Raw genomic sequence first — 19,566 nt, forward strand, 5'->3', positions numbered from 1 at the left:
TACACACATATATATATATATATATATATATATATATATATATATATATATATATATATATATATATATATATACTATATATATATATATATATATATATATATATATATATATATATATATATATATTATAGCAATAATATCTGGTAATATGTGACTTGGGAGGAGGTTCACCTAAGGGTTTATTAATTATTTTTCTTGCCATCTGATATCTGTTGTTTGACAACATTTAATTTAACCTGATAATTAATAGAATTTTAGAGGGGCAGCTCTCTCCTGTCACCACTTGTGCTAGTGAATGCTCTATAAATGTCAAAGTTAAAGTCCAATGTGACCTTTTCACTGTCACTGAGGTCCATCTGCTGCTGGGATTTATTGGAACACAGCTGTGCCCATCTAACACATTCTTGTGAGCCTGTGGGTTTGTGTGTGAGAGAGAGTGAGAGTGAGCACCACGTATACGTGCTTGATAAAATAAAAGCTCAGGATTGTAGTGTTGATGACAGGGCAAGGTCATTAATAAATTTACCTCAATTTGACATAAACAGAAATGGATTTTCATGGCCCTTGTACAGAAATCAGATTTGATGGATGAAAGAACACTGACTGGCCATCCACACTGTTGGTTCCCTATCTGTCACTCACTCAGAGTTGTGTCGATGTAGTGACAATAGGGGTCACTCTTGGGAGCCCGAGACACCTCTGGTCTTTGATAAAAGGCCAATGAAAATTGGCGCGTGGTATTTGCATGCCACTCCCCTGGACATACGGGTATAAAAGGAGCTTGTATGCAACCACTCATTCAGATTTTCTCTTCGGAGCCAAACGGTCATGCTCACTGAGCTGAATTCCCACGACTGTTCATTCAATTCTGCTGGATCTGATGCCGCATTTCAGCGGCTTCTCCCTCCTGTGCACTGGTGCACTGCAGAGAATTCCCCTGGGTGCTTCGGCAGAAATAAGAGTATATTTCTCTAAAAGAGTATATTTCTCTAAAAGAGTGGCACACACGGAACGTCTTTTTAAAGATGTGTCTTTTTAAAGATGCCTTTCCTTTGTGTGTTATTCCTGGTTGCGCTTGTTATCTCTCGCCTTCTGACGATCACGATCACTGTCTTTCGTGTCTGGGCACTGCTCATGCGGAGACAGCATTCGTGGATGGTCATGTTCTCATTGTGAGGACATGTCCATGGCAACGATGCAGTCACGGCTCGCCTTCGTAAGAAAGCAAGCCACCCCAGAGGCTCCCCGCCTCGGTCCTTTTACCCACGGGTATGAGGCCAGCGCGGCTAGCACAGGGGGGCGATTTGGGGACCGCCTCCGCCGGGTATCCCCCCGCGGACCTCCCATTCCCCAGCATGCTCGTCTGCCCCGATCGGGCTTCTGGATGAGTTCGCCGGCTCGTCTCACGGCGAGTTCGACCTCTTATTCGGAGCCCGCGAAAGTGATGAGCTCTCGAGCGCAGCATCAGAGAGCGGGCACGTCCAGTCAGACGTGGAAGCCTCAGCTGGGCTCCTCCCTTCAGGGACGATTGCCCAGTCACAGGCTGATGCGGAGATGATGACATGCTTTCCCGGGCAGCCGCGAGCGTCGGCTAGAGTGGAACCCTCCGCTCTTCCCTGAACCCTCGCGGCTCGATGATTGGTTCCTGGGCTCACGGTGCCGCTCAAAGCCATGCCCCGCCCCCGTTCCTTTCTTCCCGGAAGTGCATGAAGAGCTGACAAGGTCGTGGGAGGCACTTTTTACTGCCCGGTCCCGATCTTTTCAGCTTCCCCGCCCTCACTACCCTCGATGGTGGGTCGGCCAAGGGCTATTCAGCAATTCCCCGGTGGATAAAGGCGCTCGCGGTGCACCTATGCCCGCAGAGCGCCGCCACCTGGTGCGGGTGCCCAAAGCTCCCGTCCAAGGCCTGTAGGTTTACGTCATCTCTGACGGCCATGGCTCACCTGCAAGTCTGCCAAGGTGCTAAAGGAACTGCACGAGGGTAGTTCTGCCCCGGGATTGATGCAGGAACTGCGCTTGGCGACCGACCTCGCTCTCCGAGCGATGGAGGTCACAGCGCGGTCTCTCGGGCGGACGATGTCCACATTAGTGGTCCAGGAGCGCCACCTTTGGCTCAACCTGATCGAGATGGGTGAGGCTGACAGGACATGGTTCCTTGCTGCCCCCATCTCCCAGGCTGGCCTATTCGGCGGCACCGTCAAGGACTTTGCCCAGCAGTTCTCGACGGTGGAGCAGCAGACGGAGGCTATCCGGCATATCCTGCCCCGGCACAGCTCAAGATCCCACACCCCGTCTGCTCGTCGCCAAGGGTGTCCCCCTGCGGTGACTGCACCGGCTCTGCCGCAGCCTGCCCCTTCGGCCAGGCCCCGGCGTGGAGCCCACCGCAGGAAGCAGACGTCACCCGTCTCGCGGCCGCCAAGAACCCGTGAAAGGCTTCAAAGCGCCCTTGAGACGGGCGACCCAGGGACGATGAAACCCAGCTGGTAATCAGACCTCTCCATCCCCCGGTCGAAGGTCAGGAGGAGAATCTTTTTGTTACCTTTGCATTTAATTGCGCTGCATGCCCAAATGGCTGCAGTACTCAAGAGTTCAGCAAGAGTGGTTTCCTTGTTCCCTGGGTCATGTATCCGGTGTGCACGGCCGTCATCATGACCACCGTCCACCACTCTATTTGGCAGGTTTATCTCGACGATTGGCTAACCCTAGCTCACTCTCGGGACATGTTGTGTGCACACAGGGACTTGGTGATCTCACACCTCAGCCGACTAGGGCTTCGGGTCAACTGGGAAAAGAGCAAGCTCCTCCCAGTTCAGAGCATCTCTTTCCTTGGTTTGGAGTTGGACTCAGTCTCTTTGACAGCGCGCCTCACGAACGAGTGCGCACAGTCAGTGCTGGCCTGTTTGAAGGCATTCAAACAGAAAACAGCGGTTCCACTGAAACTCTTTCAGAGGCTCCTGGGGCATATGGCATCCTCAGCGGTGGCCACCCCGCTCGGGTTGATGCATATTAGACCGCTTCAGCACTGGCTTCAGACTCGAGTCCCGAGATGGGCATGGCACCACGGGACACATCGTGTGGTCATCACGCCAGTCTGTCACCGTCTTTTCAGCCCTTGGACCGACCTCTTGTTTCTACGGGCAGGTGTTCCCCTAGAACTGGTCTCCAGGCGCGTCGTGGTTACGACAGTCACCTCCAAAACGGGCTGGGTGCTGTTTGCAACGGGCACACAGCTGCCAGCTTGTGGACGGGCCCGCAACTGCATTGGCACATCAACTGCCTCGAGTTGTTGGCAATTCTGCTCGCCCTGCGGAGGTTTCAGCCATTGATCCAGGGCAAGCACGTGTTAGTTTGGACAGACAACATGGCAACGGTAGCATATGTCAACCGCCAAGGCGGTCTGCGCTCTCGTTGTATGTCACAACTCGCCCACTGTCTCATCCTCTGGAGTCAGCAGAACTTCATGTCGCTGCGAGCCACTCACATCCCGGGCAACCTCAACACTACAGCGGACGCGCTGTCACGGCAGGTTACCCTCAGGGGAGTGTGGAGACTCCACCCTCAGGTGGTCCAGCTGATTTGGAGTCGATTCGGACAGGCACAGGTGCACCTTTTCGCCTTCCAAGAATCCTCCCACTGCCCACTCTGGTATGCCCTGACCGAGGCCCCCCTCGGCATAGACGCGCTGGCACACAGCTGGCCCCCTGGCCTGCGCAAATATGCGTTTCCCCCAGTGAGCCTGCTTGCACAGACCTTGTACAAGGTCAGGGAGGACGAGGAGCAGGTCATCCTGGTAGCACACTACTGGCCCACCCAGACGTGGTTCTTGGACCACACGCTCCTCACGGTTCGGTTTGTATCATTGTTTTAGGGTCATGGTTTCGGTACAGATTGGTACTAGGTATGCTCAGAAAAAATGACTACTGCCAAATCCAAGGTAAGAATACTCAATTTTGTAACATTTTGTAACAAACTCTTCAACAGGTTTGCTCTTACAAAGTATCACCATGGTTTTACTACAATAACCATACCATGGTGTAAAAATTTTTTTTAATAAAAAGCATAGCCACAAAATTAACCATGGTTCATACAGTCATGGTTACTTCAATATTACTTTTGTAAAACAATGGTAATATGGCTATTACAGTATTAATGTAGTAAAACCATGGTTCATTGTATCAAAACAAAGGTTTCTGCCAATAAAGCCATGGTTATAGCAGTCATGGTTACTACAATAGTAAAACCATGGCTTTTTCTGTAATTACTGAATAAACATTTTAACTTAATACCTTCATTATTATGCTACATGCGTCATAAAGTGCATTTCAAACTCTACTCAATATTCAACATTCGGAAGCTGTACATCAATATAGAAGGAATAATCTTGCTATTAAAATGGATACAAAAAAGTAATGTTGTAATGTGGCTCGAGTGTTTTAATCATACGCTGAAATTCCAAATCTTCATCATTGAAGTAGGACAACATATCAATGGCAATGAACACCCTAAGCACTTTAGTTATTGTATATTGTCTCTCCGAATTATGACTGAGTGATGTCGGTGTAATTGGCTATCATTTACGGAAATTTTAGGAAGTATTTCAGCCTCAGTCACCATTCACTTTCATAAAAAGTCTTAAATATCTTAAATGATACAACAATAGTCTTAATTATTATTTAAAGATGTTTTAAATTTGGAGGCTGAAAGACAGGAATCCTGATATGAACTAATGTGTTAATCAAACTTCAAAAGAATACAATTTAATTAAATAAATGCATGCGCTGCATCCTTCAAAGTAAAAACGTGATAGTTGTATTTTCTCCAAGCACGCGGGGGGCCTGTAAGTGTTTCCAGTTGTTGCAGAGCAATTCGCAATCATTAGGCCATTTTGGAATTTTATGACAAGCGATCACTTATCATCTGTTGATGATGATGGTATAGTGTTGATGAAATATGACAATGTTTACTTTTAATTGTTTATATTGTAATACGTTGTAGATTATTGTAGGTGTATACATTTTATTTCCCTTATCTGTTTGAATGAGCAGCTAAAAACAGTGAAGCGCAAACATTTCAGTCCCCAGTGTATTTCAGCCTTTAAAGTTAAAAGTTCAGCTCTATGAATAATTTTTATATATATATATATATATATATATATATATATATATATATATATATATATATCCTCTGTCTGGCCCTCCCCATCACAGGAAGGAAAGACTAAGAACATTTAATATAGGCTACCAATTAAAAAAAAAAATTGGCAGATTAATTGCCTTTTTTTCAACACATTATCATTTCAGCAAAATCCAATATTGGTCGATCTCTTATTTGTATTTATTTATATAATGGTATATAAACCAATTTTAATGTGATATATGTGGAAAACATGTCTTAAGTATTTTAAACTTGCATATAGCCTACCCTGTTTTACTGATAAGCAATGTTAAGGCCGTGTTGAATTTGTGCCCCGGCCTGTTTAAGTAAGTCTGTGATGCATGATTTATTTGAAGATTGTGTGGGTTTGTTTTTGTATGGGGATACAGTATTCATTTTATTTGTTCAGATCTTAAAAAAGGTCTTAAAAAATCTTAAATTTGATTTTAGAAACTCTGCAGCAACCCTGATCAGTTCAAATCTTCAAAACTTCTTTACACATAAATCATTGGGTTCTCTGGGACTTTAAACCTAAAGACAGTAGTCAATTTAAACAGAACATGAGGTTTAAGTAATAGTGAAAACAGCCTGTCCATTCTGTAATCAAAATGTCTATCTCTCTGCTGTGCTCTAATTGTGAACCCTGACATGAGGATGTAATTACCACTGGAGTGAAGATTAGCACACACTGCCATGGTGGGTGTTTGAGATGATTCTCTCTGGAGCTGAAGATCCTGCACGTGTGAGATTCTCCTATGCTCGTTATCTCTACATCAAGCTGTCAGCAGATCACAGCTATTCCAATTTTCCCAGACTCTCTTGTACCTCATGCCTTCTCATTTCCTCTGTTTTATTAATTCTTGTATGTACATGAATTCATATGTTAAGAGTGTGTGTATGTGTGTATAATGGGGGAGGGGTGATTTTATTTTATTTATTTATTTATCAGAGCACTGGCAGTATTTATCTGGCACAGTGAGAATCTACATACATAGATGGACTCAAATAAATTGGTGAATCAATTTTTAACCGGTATATTTACATGAACCCTTCAAAGAAACCAATCCACTAAAATTAATTGAACTTCCCAATGCTTAATTTCAAAGAGAGCGAAATTAATGAGAGCTTGTGTATTTGATTACTGATGCGTGCACAATACAATATTGGCAAAAAAAAAAAAATAGCAGTGTAGCATTTTGTCACACTCCACACTACCCGTTGGAAGAAGCAGCTCGTAGTAGCACGTGGAAAAACTACTTTTGTTTTAAAATGGCTGACCTACTGTTACGCTACTGAAAAATGTTGTTAAAGATAGTAGAGTTACTATTTTTAGATAGTAAATCTCAACACTGAAACATCAATACTGAGGAGGCAAAAAAATTTTGACGTCGTGGTATATGTTTACCCCATACCTTCATAGGCACTTAGAAGATAAAATCTGTGACATGTCACACTCCCTATATGCTCTTACATAACAGACAGCAGGTGCATTTTATCTGAAGCAGCTTATTAAACTTGAAATTTAAGGTCAGTTTCTGGAGTGCCTTGTTTAAGAGAGTAGTTTCCTAGTTTTTAGGGTCACAGAATACTACCTTCATGTTACCTGTCCAGATCCTCAACCAGTTGGATAACATCACCACATTTAAAAATGGTACCTATAAAAGGGGCTGACATGTATTCAAACAGTTGACAGAGAATAGAGATAATTTGCTATAGATGGGAACAAACCTTAGCTATATTTTAGACTAAATATACTACACAAATTCCATCACATTTGAAGGTATGTTCTAATTCTGGTGTACACACAACATTTGAAAATATATATTTTTTTAATGTTATGAAAATTAATGTCAAAGTATACATTTTGTTGAATGATGAGAGCAGAATTTGTTTATGTTGTCAGTTTACTGACAAACTTAAACAGCATGACATGAACATCAGTAGTGTAGACTCGGGCATACGGAGGCATATGCCGTATGCCCACCTATACGTCTAAGGATTTTGCGTATACTCACCTAAACTGAGTGATGATACCAGTATGGCCACCAGAGCAACAAGTAGGCTTTTGGCCTGTAACTTTTCAATATACTTTGGTGATGCTACAGCACAGTTGAGTGAATTGCGTGTGTGTGTATGTGTGTGTTTAAGTGTACAGATATCCTCTCTAAATGTGCACAGAGCAGGGGGAGGCGGAGTGCAACTGAAGGCATGGACAAGATAGACACTCTGACTCAGCTGACCAGCCAATCAGAATGTTCGTTTCAGACACGATTGGATATTTGCTTACCAATCATATTTTCTGTTTCAAAAAGGGGCTGAACATTTCTAGCGTCTACGGTGAAATGCTGGTGCGCTAGCAGTGCAGAAATCACCATAATTTGCGCTGTATATTTACTTTGCTGCTAGCCTGCTAAATGTAAATATATTTATGAATTTAAATACAACTTATGCAATTAAACTTTGTGAAAATACTGTGTATCGCTGCACCCATACTAGTTTTAAATGCTGTTTCCAGGTGCTGGACCAGTTCATATCAAATTAACTGATATTATATCAAATGTATTTTTATCAAATGTAATTTTTTTCTGACTTTTACTGCTGTCAGTGGTGCCTTTTTTCTCATATTTCAGTTTATATTTCTAAGTTGGAAAACCATAAACATAATTCATATGTATATTTTTATATAAGGTAACTCATGAACATGATTACACTTATATTACAAAGTAGCTATACAAAGCTTAACAGTTTGTAATGTATTATGCATGTATCTTATTTATTAAAAGTATTTATAAAGTATTACCCATTTTACTAGTAATAAAAAGAACATTAATGAAACTTATTAATTTAAACAGATATTTAACATTGAGTTACCATTTTTGTCTTTTTAATGATCTTTTACAAATTAGAGACTGGGTACGTGGGAAGTGGGGGAGTTTGAAAAAATTCACAGTATGCCCACAATATACTACACCACTGATGAACACGGAACACATTACAACTCACTTCCCGTCTACGGGGAAAGAGCGAGACAGAGCGACAGTGAGAGAGGAGAGAAAGAGAGAGAAAAAAAATTACTCGCCGATTCCCAGACACGCCGTCGCCTGGTCCTCGACCACTCCTCCACCCTCTGGCGGACGACAGCCACTCCTCCCCGGGCGGACCGGAGTGAGTCCTCTGACCCCTGGCGGATGGAACGCCCCTCTGCATTCTGGCAACTAGTAGTGAGCCCCTCTGCGCCTGGCAGCGGCTCCACTGCTCCAGGCGGCCGGCAGCGAGCCCCTCCTCCCCTTGTGGACGGCGGCCATTCCTCTGTGTCCAGGCAGCCGGCAGCGACTCCTCTGTCCCATGGCTGATGCCCGCGGCTGCTCCTTTGGGTGGACAGCAGTGGCAAGGGCTCCACGACAGCGCATCCCTCCTCCTTCCCGGGATTCAGCACCAATGTAATAGGGTTTAAAATGGGCAAGGAGGAGGCGGGAACCGGACAAACCATCAAAATAATATTTAATGGAAACTTAAACAGACACAAATATAAACACATACGGCAGCTGCGTGTGGCTCTCTCTCTCCCGAACTGCCGCATCCGGCTTGGCTCCATCCCTCTCCTCGGCTGATTAGCCCGATTGGGGACCGGCCGTGCGCACTCACGGCCCGGCCCCACCCTCGTCCTCGTTACAACTATCTATAGGTCATGGTTTGTTTTTCAGTTATTATTATTGTATTTATATTTACAATTGTATTTATGATCTAATATGTATTGATATTTTTACACCTGTTGTCACTGCAAAAGGGGCTGGTGGAAGATGTTGGAGAGGGTAAAATGTTTGGATTTGGTATGATTTTTTTGACCAATTCGTTATTTTGATTATATATTAATTTAGTTTAAAGTGTAATTTGAATTTAGAAATATTTTTGGTTTAATTTTTCCATGTTTCAATAAATTAATTTAATTGATGAATAGATGAAAATTATTATTAATGGAGACTACATCCATATCCTGAACCACATATTACATGCATATAAAAGGAGCGTGCCACATTATACACAGTTAATGCACAAAATAATGTAAGTCCATATTTCTATTCTTCCAATTCATTGCATACAGTTCATTTACACCAACTTCTTATGAACGTGCTATCTTTGATTATATCACTGGTGCTTGAGGGAATGGACTATATAATATGACGCAGATGGTGCCAGAGAAGAACCTCCGAATTAAATTGCTCTTGACCAAGACCATTAGCGCCTTGTGCGTCCGATACCGCCAAACCTCGCGCCTAGAATTAGCTCATGCATGCACGAAAATACCAAAACTTCATGGCCATGCCATTTACAGCCCACTGACTTTGCAAATTTTTTAAAATAGGGCCCAATGCTGTAAACATATCAAATACTGTATACTATCATTATGTCACAGATTATATTTGTTAGCACCACTGAGATATGGCCCCACGTTTGGGCTCATGGGCTGCTTGGCTGCATTCATATTACTGCTGCATGAGTACCAATGTTTTTTTTGACACCAGTAAGCATTTACTAAGTGTTCCACAGGATTTCATTATTTTACAGCAGCCTGTGCTTGTGGTATTATGTGTGTTTGTAATCCTGTTAGCCAAAGACAGAGCACAGGGAAAAAAGCTGTATGACACATTCTTCAGCAACCTACTCTTCTCCAGACATAAGCATGTCACGACCACAGAGCTTATGCAGCATAAACCACTAGAGCAATGACACATTTAATCGACAGGAAAAAACAGTGAAACGATGAACGGATTACAAGTGAAAATTTTTTGTCATCACTGGAAAAGCCACCATTTCATCACACTATAAGACTGACAGCACACATCGAACTAGAATTGTGGGGGATTAATCATCTGGGGCTCCTATAGATTCAAGAATGCGTCTCCTTTTTGAAACTAACACAACTTGTCAAAGGGTGGATACAATAAAACTGGAACGTTCTCTGGATGTGAATAGAGTTATTAAGTTACTCATTCAGTTGGTCACTGTCTACAAAAAGGTGGCTCACTGCTGGTATTGCTTTTTCACTAGTCTGATTTATGGAAGATGTACGTAGCTTCCTACCCATCTCATGCACTTTCCAAGAAACCTCACTTATCATGGTTCCAGTTTAATTGATCACCATCTCCATAAGTGAAACTTATTTGCTTTGGGGCAACATTTAAATTGGTAAGCATTTGTAATCTCTTATCCTCCTCCTTTCTTAATGTTCTTTTAATAGTCATTCATCTCCCAACAGGGCCACACCTTAGAAAAGGACAGCTTGGTATCAGAAGCCTCCAGATCCAGCCAAGCTAGTGCTGTACACTCAGAATCTTCATCAGAACACAAACCATCAAACCAAGACCAGCCAGCTATCCTGCCTGTGCCCCAAACCAGCTCAGCAGTCTCATTCTTCCTCAGGTAAGCCTAGATCTCTGTGTGGAGACATGTTTTGTCCTAAGTGTACAGCCACACAAGGCCTCAGAACAACATGCATAGTGCATAGCCATCAATTGCCTCTTGATATTGGTGTGTGGCTCCAGATCCCATGTCGTAGTCCCTTAGTGCCTCCTCAGCCTCCTTACACCCACGAACCCAGAATCCACAATTGCCTCAGGCAGTCACATCACTGCAATGCTTTCTCAGTGCCTGTGGAGACTGCAGGGATGTTGAAGGCAGTCCAGCCTAATGTGTTGAAATGTCATCGATCAATGCTCAGGTTTAGCAGTCTGAGAGAGTGCAAATACAAATGGCAGACGTCTGCGCACAGCTGGATTGGGCATGTATCCTCAGGGATAATAGTGTGTCTTAATCTTAATGCACTAAAATTATCTGTAAAAATTGCTTCTAAAAAGCGATGATTTAGTATAACATTTAAAGGACATGCTATTAGTTTTTAGAGTAAAACCTGTGTGTCAGCAAAGGCCAGCTTATATTTCCACAATTCATAAAAAAATTATCTCATTGTATTTATAATTTTTTATCTCATTGTATTTATTTGTGGTTATTTTATTCAACACAATATAAATCTCTCTGCTAATAAAAATATAGAACAACATTGCACCAAAAGAGATTTTGGGTAACACTTTACAATAAGTTTGTATTCGTCAACATTAGTTTGCTTCATTAGTTAACGTGAACTAGCAATGAACTATACTTTTGCAGCATTTATTACATTTATCTTGGTAAATGTTAATTTCAACATATAATAATACATTTTAAAATGTTGTTTTTTTGTTATATGTATATTAACAATAGTTAATGCATTATGAACTGCAATGACAATGACAAATTTATTTTCATCAGGGACTAAAAACATCCTGGTTACTTTCGTAACCTCCATTCCCTGATGGAGGGAACGAGACATTGTGTCGATGTAGTGACACTAGGGGTCACTTTTGGGAGCCCCAAACACCTCTGCTTTTTGAAAAAAAGGCCAATGGGAATTGGTAAGTGGAATTTGCATGCCACTCCCCCGGACATACAGGTATAAAAGGAGCTGGTATACAACCACTCATTCAAGTTTTGTGCTGAGGAGCCGAGACAAGGTCCCGGCCATTTCAGCAGGTAGTTCAGTGCTGTGGCAAGAGGGACACAACGTCTCGTTCCCTCCATCAGAGAATGGAGGTTACGAAAGTAACCAGGAAATTCCCTATCTGTCACTCACTCGACGTTGTGTCGATGTAGTGACACTAGGGGTCCCTATACAAAATGCCACAACTAGCTAAACTGTGTTACGTGGACTGGCGGTGCGAGACGGGCAGACCGCTGTGTGCCTCGTAGCCAGCGCACCAGGCCGTCACGTAACCTCCCCCAATGCTCTTATGAGTGTTGAACGGTCCTTTGGGAATAAGTCGACTGCCCAACAAATAGGAACAGGCTAGCCCAGCCGAGGCATCTTTTCCTCTTTTTTCTCCCCAAAAAGAGTGGAATTTGTTAACCGACTGGGGGCCATAAATGTCTACATCGGGGGGGGGGATGTCACTCCCAAGGAGAAGACACCGCGGAGACCACACCCTGCGGGTGTTTTTGAGGGTTTTTGAATGGAAATACGTCACAGGGTCTTACCGAGTCTTGTCGGAAGTATGTCATGTGGAGAAGCCGCATGGTAGGTCCTACCCAAGGGGGGAGGAGTTTCTACAAACATGGTGACCGGGGGCAGAGGGGCCTCTGCCCAAGGAAGATGCAGTTTACCGACAGGGAAACGATTTAGCAGAAGATATCACATGGGTTCACCTACGGGAAACCAGCACATGTGGAGCACCTACCCCAGTACAGGGCCTAATTAGCACACATACTGGGCTGGCAGCGAGTTTCTCCGCAAACTCGTCTGCCACAGGGCTAAGGAGGAAAGTTATCCAGGGATCACAGCTTGTGAACACGACTGGAGGTCAAAAGCGCATGTCTTCACCTCAAGGGAGGGGAAAGGCACTATGCACAAGTGGTACACCCGGCCAGCTGTCCCAGAACTTACCTGCTCGTACCTGACAATACACGGGACGAAACCGGCTCAACCCGGAGATTGTAGAACCTCACAAAGGTGTTGGGTGTTGCCCAGCCCACTGCTCTGCAGATGTCTGCCAAAGAGGCGCCACTGGTCAGGGCCCAGGAGGCCGCTACACTCCTAGTAGAGTGGGCTCGTAACCCCACGGGCGGCGGCACGTCCTGAGCGTGATATGCCATCATGATGGCGTCAATGACCCAGTGGGCGATCCTCTGTTTGGAGATAGTGCTTCCTTCCGCTGTCCACCAAAGCAGACAAAGAGCTGCTCGGAGCTTCTAAAGCGAGGAGCTTCTCAGCGAGGGTGGGATTATAGGCTGATCGTCATAGTTGCGCCGCCTCTACTGCCGTGACATCATCTTAAACGCGACACAAAAATTACTGACCATAAACAATAACACGACCGCTAGCTGTTAGCTACTAGCTCATTGTGCAACTCATTGTGCTGCCTAAAAAAATACATCTGGCCATCTAAAATCAATTAATAGACAAAATCTCTCTCTCCTGCTTGCATGCACACATTGCTTGGTCGTGTTTGGACTAAACGTCATCTTATGTGGGCCGAATTATTATTTTTTGAACATAATATTTATTTAATAAGTATTTAATTATTTTATTGTAATTATTTGTTTTCATTACAAATCTGCTGTCAGAACCCAGCAGTATAAAATCTGTATAAATGCTGAAATGCATTATATCTAACAATAATTCAGTGAAAACTTGGAAACAACTGAGAAATTTACTTTTTACCTCAATAATCTTGTATGTGGATAAACTGTGCATGTACATGTAGTAATTACAGTTGTGCTCAAAAGTTTGCATACCCTTGGAGAATTGGTAATATATGTACCATTTTTAAAGAAAACGTGTGAGCAGGCAAAACACATTTCTTTTATTTCTTATGGGATTCATATTCAACTGTAGGTTATAACAGAATGGCACAATCATAAAACAAAACATGGCAACAAAGAAAAAAATGAAATGACCCCTGTTCAAAAGTCTGCATACCCTTAGTTCTTAATACTGTGTATTGCCCCCTTTAGTATCAATGACAGCGTGCAGTCTTTTGTAATAGTTGTCTATGAGGCCCCAAATTCTTGTAGGTGGTATAGCTGCCCATTCGTCTTGGCAAAATGCCTCCAGGTCATGCAAAGTCTTTGGTCATCTTGCATGAACTGCACATTTGAGATCTCCCCAGAGTGGCTCGATGATATTAAGGTCAGGAGACTGTGATGGCCACTCCAGAACCTTCACCTTTTTCTGCTGTAACCACTGGAGGGTCAACTTGGCCTTGTGCTTAGGGTCATTGTCATGCTGGAAAGTCCAAGAGCGTCCCATGCGCAGCTTTCATGCAGAAGAATGCAAATTGTCTGCCAGTATTTTCTGATAACATGCTGCATTCATCTTGCCATAAATTTTCACAAGATTCCCCGTGCCTTTAGAGCTTACCCCCAAAACCATCAATGAGCCACCACCATGCTTCACAGTGGGGATGGTATTCTTTTCATTATAGGCCTTGTTGACCCCTCTACAAACATAGCGCTTATGGTTGTGACCATAAAGCTCTATTTTGGTCTCATCAATCCAAATTACAGTGTGCCAGAAGCTGTGAGGCGTGTCAAGGTGTTGTCGGGCATATTGTAACCGGGCTTTTTTTGTGGCATTGGCGCAGTAAAGGCTTCTTTCTAGCAACTCGACCATGCAGCTCATTTTTGTTCAAGTATCGTCGTATTATGCTCCTTGAAACAACCACACCGTCTTTTTCCAGAGCAGCCTGTATTTCTCCTGAGGTTACCTGTGGGTTTTTCTTTGTATCTTGAACAATATTTCTGGCAGTTGTGGCTGAAATCTTTCTTGGTCTACCTGACCTTGGCTTGGTATCAAGAGATCTCCAAATTTTCCTTCTTAATAAGTGATTGAACAGTACTGACTGGCATTTTCAAGGCTTTGGATATCTTTTTATATCCTTTTCCATCTTTATAAAGTTCCATTACCTTGTTACGCAGGTCTTTTGACAGTTCTTTTCTGCTCCCCATGGCTCAGTATCTAGCCTGCTCAGTGCATCCACGTGAGAGCTAACAAACTCATTGACTATTTATACACAGGCACTAATTGCAATTTAAAAATCCACAGGTGTGGGAAATTAACCTTTAATTGCCATTTAAACCTGTGTGTGTCACCTTGTGTGTCTGTAACAAGGCCAAACATTCAAGGGTATGTAAACTTTTGATCAGGGCCATTTGGGTGATTTCTGTTATCATTATGATTTAAAAAGGAGCCAAACAACTATGTGATAATAAATGGCTTCATATGATCACTATCCTTAACTAAAAGACAGTTTTTTTGCATGATCAGTCATACTTTCAAAATCAGTGCCACAATTTCTGCCAGGGTATGCAAACTTTTGAGCACAACTGTATATATAGTTGAACAATTGAAAGGGACTTCATTCCTGTTTTAGGTTACGTTCTGTAAAGAATTTCGTTTGTTTCAGTTTTGGTTTTCATTCCTTGGAAAGTTTTCAGTCCCTGATTTCATAATAAAGATGAATTAATGCTGTAAAAAATATTGTTCATTGTTAGTTCATCATACCGAATGCATTTACTAATGTTAAACAATGCAAACATATAATAAACTGTTATCGGAATGTGTTATCAGAAGATACAATGTGATGATCTTGACTGTTCCTAAAAAGTATTACATAATAATGCAAAGAGGATTTGCTGCTTACGCTATTATCTTTGGTAAGGCTTAAACTTAATTCGAGCCTGTTTTTGTGTTCTTTGAAATTAGAACTAACCGGAAAAATTAAAAGCTGTGATTCCCTCAATGATATTTCCTAAAGATATGAATATACATAAATGAACTTTCAAAGCCTCCATTGACTTTTAAAGTATTTAATCTATTTCTTTCTTTAAAAACTGAGGCAGGTTGCACTGGTGAATAAAAAAAGACCCAAACCAGTAAGACAAAATTTAGTCTCCTTATTTGTCATCATTATTTTGGTCAACAACAACAACAAAAATAAAGACAAAAGAACAAGTGACAGTCGCTCATATTATAAGGGCAGGCAGGAATTTGTGTGCATGGCTGAATGTCTGGGAATAGAATGAGATGCTTAGAGGTGCGAGACACTAATTGCGATGTGACAGTGCATACAATTAGCCTATTGACAACAGCGCTCCCATCTCCAGCTCCCCACCTTTAGTACCACCCCCTGTAAATGGCTGACAGACATAACCCCGAGGGTATTTGCCTTGGCCATTAAATTCCCATAAAAAGAAGTAATAAAGGGGCAGTGGGTAAGTCATGCGATTGATTTTAGACACTGATCACCGTATGACCTGTGCTTTTGTGTGCATCATTAGGTATTATCACTAATCCTTGTCCCTTTGAGCTGACTTGAATCCAGTGTATTAGTATGCACTGTCAGCAATAGCACGTCTGTCTTTTTGATGCACACAGTGGTTGATAAATAAGGTGGGTCATGTTCTGTTCAGTGCAATGATATCTCACCACCTCAAACAGATATGCTCACTCATTCAGAATTCGTCAGAATGAGAGCATGTGCCATTATGTAAATGAGGAACGACTGACAAATAGACATTCTGATTATTGCTTAGACTGCCTGTGGCAAGATATGCATATTCATTACAAAATGTTTTTATACTTTCCTCAATTATAGGAGTCAGAGCAGCTCAAATGTCAGGCATAGCGTTTGTGTCCTCTCCCTGGCCTTGACGTCCACCTGGAACCCACACCTTGCACAGAGTTGCCATGGTTGCACTCTTGTGAAAGAAAGAGAGGCAGAAAAGTGGCTTACAATTTGTATTTACATAAAAAGGAATGGGACTGTACACATAATAAAACTGCAAATGTGGCAATTGAACAGACATGACAAATGAGAAAGACTAGTTGGGGAAAAGAAATATAAACCTACTATTATAAATCTACTGTTTTTGTAAATTTTTTAAGCACTTATGCAGATGCGATCAATATCAAACCAATCAGTAAGATTGCGTGACTATACTCCTAAAGATTCCCGTAATTCTAATGCACCACTTTTGGGTGGTCAAAGCCTTGTGTCTGCATGGTTTTCAAACCAGCAACAGTGCCCACCAGGGCCGGATCTAGGGGGGTACTGGGGTGGGCAAGTGAAGCAAACAGTCAAATTGTATCGCAGTACAAACCCTTTAGAAGAATATCTCAGCTCTGTAGATCCATACAATGCAAGTGAATGGGTACCAAAATTCTGAAGCTCAAAAAAGCATGTAAAGGCAGCGTAAAAGTAATTCACAAGACTCCAGTGGTTAACTCCATATCTTCAGAAGCTGTTTGATAAGTGTGGATGAGAAACAGATCAATATTTTAGTGTTTTGTTCAATGAATCGCCACTTTCACATTCTTCTTTTTTTGTTTTTGTCAATTCGCATTCTTTGTGCATTTCACCACCTACTGGGCAGGGAGGAGAATTTATAGTAAAAAAGGACTTAAATATTGATCTGGATTTAACCATTGGAGTATTATGGATTATTTTTATGCTGCCATAATGTGCTTTTTGGAGCTTCCAAATTTTGGTACCCTTTCACTTGCATTGTGAGGACCAACAGACCTGAGATATTTTTCTAAAAATCTTTGTTTGTGTTCAGCAGAAGAAAGAAAGTCATACACATCTGGGATGGCGTGAGGGTGAGTAAATGATGAGAGAAATTTCATTTTTGGGTGAACTATCCCTTTAAGTGGAGAAATGAGCACTCAGCCATACTGTCTATTTGAAATCAGACTTGTGGAGGAAGGTTATTAACACTTATCTCCTGCAATCAAAATCCATGTAACCTTTAGGGTCAGGGCTAGATATAGCAGATCAGTGATATGTGACATATATACCTGCTATATATATGTTTGCTATGTCTTATGTGTCATGTAGGTAGACTATTGGCCTAGCATGATGCAGAATTCTGCATAGGTGTGCAAAAAGCAAGTACCCAGAGCAAGTGGATTTTTACAACTGAAGACAAGCGGTAATCTTTCCTTTAAAGATTTACAGATAAAAGCAGAGTGGGTTCTTTATTCCTGTAGATGGGACTGTCTCACCTCAGCTTTGATGTTGCTCTGTGGCCGAGGTGCTCTCTCATGTTTCATGTCTCAGTCTTTCATCGGCATGCTGCATGTGTATTATCTGCTGTAGTCATGCACTGTATTATTGTCCTGCTTACTGCTGTGCTGAAATGCATAATCAACAGGGACCAACTGGGACCAACAGAGCCGGCACCTGTTTAGACTGAATAAAATTGCTCATAATGAATGCAGCTAGTGCTGAGGTTTGGAATTCATCAGATAACTGATGTGGATGAACAGGCACTAGTTCTGTTTCCTGCTTTCAACGAATGCTTTTAGGTTCGACAATAACCTCTCTCTTTGCATGATGCTATATGCACTTTGTAGAAATATGTCAGCTTTAGGCATTTCTCCATATAGAGTTTAAAGCGGTTAAAGATAAATTATACCCTTGCAAAAAAACTCTTAAAAGCAAAAGCTTATATGGAAATTGGATCTGGCGGCACATTGCGCTTCAATGCAAAATTCAAAATGTAACGAGATTTACTGCAGCATAGCAATATAAATCCAAGGCTTCTGTAGTATGAACTGACTGAAGTGTCTACTAATGGTGTCCACACTTCCTATTTTTTCTGTTTTGTTTATCTCTTTGCATTATGCTTTACAGACATTTAAATGGAAAGGGGTTGCTCATATTTCCTATTGATTTTTATCATGTCACTCAAATAGATAAAATAGTAAGGATTTTAGGACTATTACATTGAGGTACATATGCTTGAAAATAATTGTATAGCTGTTTTAATTTAACTGTGAAGCAATATGTGACTTAAAAGGATAGTTCACCCAAAGATGAAAATTCTCTCATCATTTACTCACTGTCATGCCATCCCAGATGCGTATGGTTTTCTTTCTTCTGCAGCACACAAACAAATATTTTTAAAAGAGTATTTCAGCTCTGTAAGTCCCCTCACAATGCAAGTGAATGGGTAACAAAACTTTGAAGCTTCAAAAAGCACTTACAGGCAGCTTAAAAGTAATCCATAAGAATCCAGTGGTTAAATCCATATCTTCAGAAGCAATATGGTAGGTTTGTGTGAGAAACAGATAAATATTTAAGTGCCTTTTTTATTATAAATTATCCTCCCTGCCCAGTAGGTTGCGATTTGCACGAAGATTGTGAATTGGCAAAAACAAAAGAAGAAGAATGTGCGAGTGGAGATTGATAGTAAAAAAAACTATAACTGTTTCTCGCCCACACCTAACATATCGATTCTGAAGATATGGATTTAACCACTGGAGTCGAATGGATTACCTTTATGCTGCGTTTATGTGCTTTTGGAGCTTAATTTTCTTTGTACTCATTCACTTGCATTTTGCGGACTTACAGCTGAAATATTCTTATGAAGGTCTTCATTTGTGTTCAGCAGAAGACCTTCTGTGTTCAGCAGAAGATTGAAAGTCATACACATCTGGGATGGCATGAGGGTGAGTAAAAGATGAGAGATTTTTCCTTTTTAGGTGAACTAACCCTTTAAAGTTGCACTTTTCTTCATTAAAAAAACTAAACAAATTAATAATACTTTTAAAAAATATGTTTAAAATCATCAATATTTACATGATTAATATAATAAAATCTGTTTTATTTTACATGGAGCGGGGCCACCATATTGAGATCACATGACAAGCCGACTGTTACTTATTTTGTCTTGGTAACCCCCCTTTTATCAAACACTTTTGCTCATGGAGTAAATACATTTTTCCATAGTGCATTTCTACAATGGCATTGGTAACTGAAAACTATTGATTTTACTATTATTTTTATAATATAATTTATTGCTATTCATTTATGTA

At 41.7% G+C, this 19,566-nt stretch overlaps 1 protein-coding gene across 2 annotated transcripts in view; it reads left to right on the plus strand.

Annotated features, from left to right (window-relative positions):
• Window positions 1-19,566, plus strand: part of kif26aa (kinesin family member 26Aa) — a 141,480-nt gene that overhangs the window by 68,015 nt on the left and 53,899 nt on the right. For both annotated transcript variants that reach the window (XM_051645504.1, XM_051645505.1), the window contains one exon: window positions 10,414-10,577. In XM_051645504.1, coding sequence (XP_051501464.1) covers window positions 10,414-10,577 — 164 coding nt within the window. The remainder of the gene's footprint in view (window positions 1-10,413; window positions 10,578-19,566) is intronic.

Source organism: Myxocyprinus asiaticus, chromosome 19 (genome assembly GCF_019703515.2).
Source record: "Myxocyprinus asiaticus isolate MX2 ecotype Aquarium Trade chromosome 19, UBuf_Myxa_2, whole genome shotgun sequence".
Classification (NCBI taxonomy): Eukaryota; Metazoa; Chordata; class Actinopteri; order Cypriniformes; family Catostomidae; genus Myxocyprinus; species Myxocyprinus asiaticus.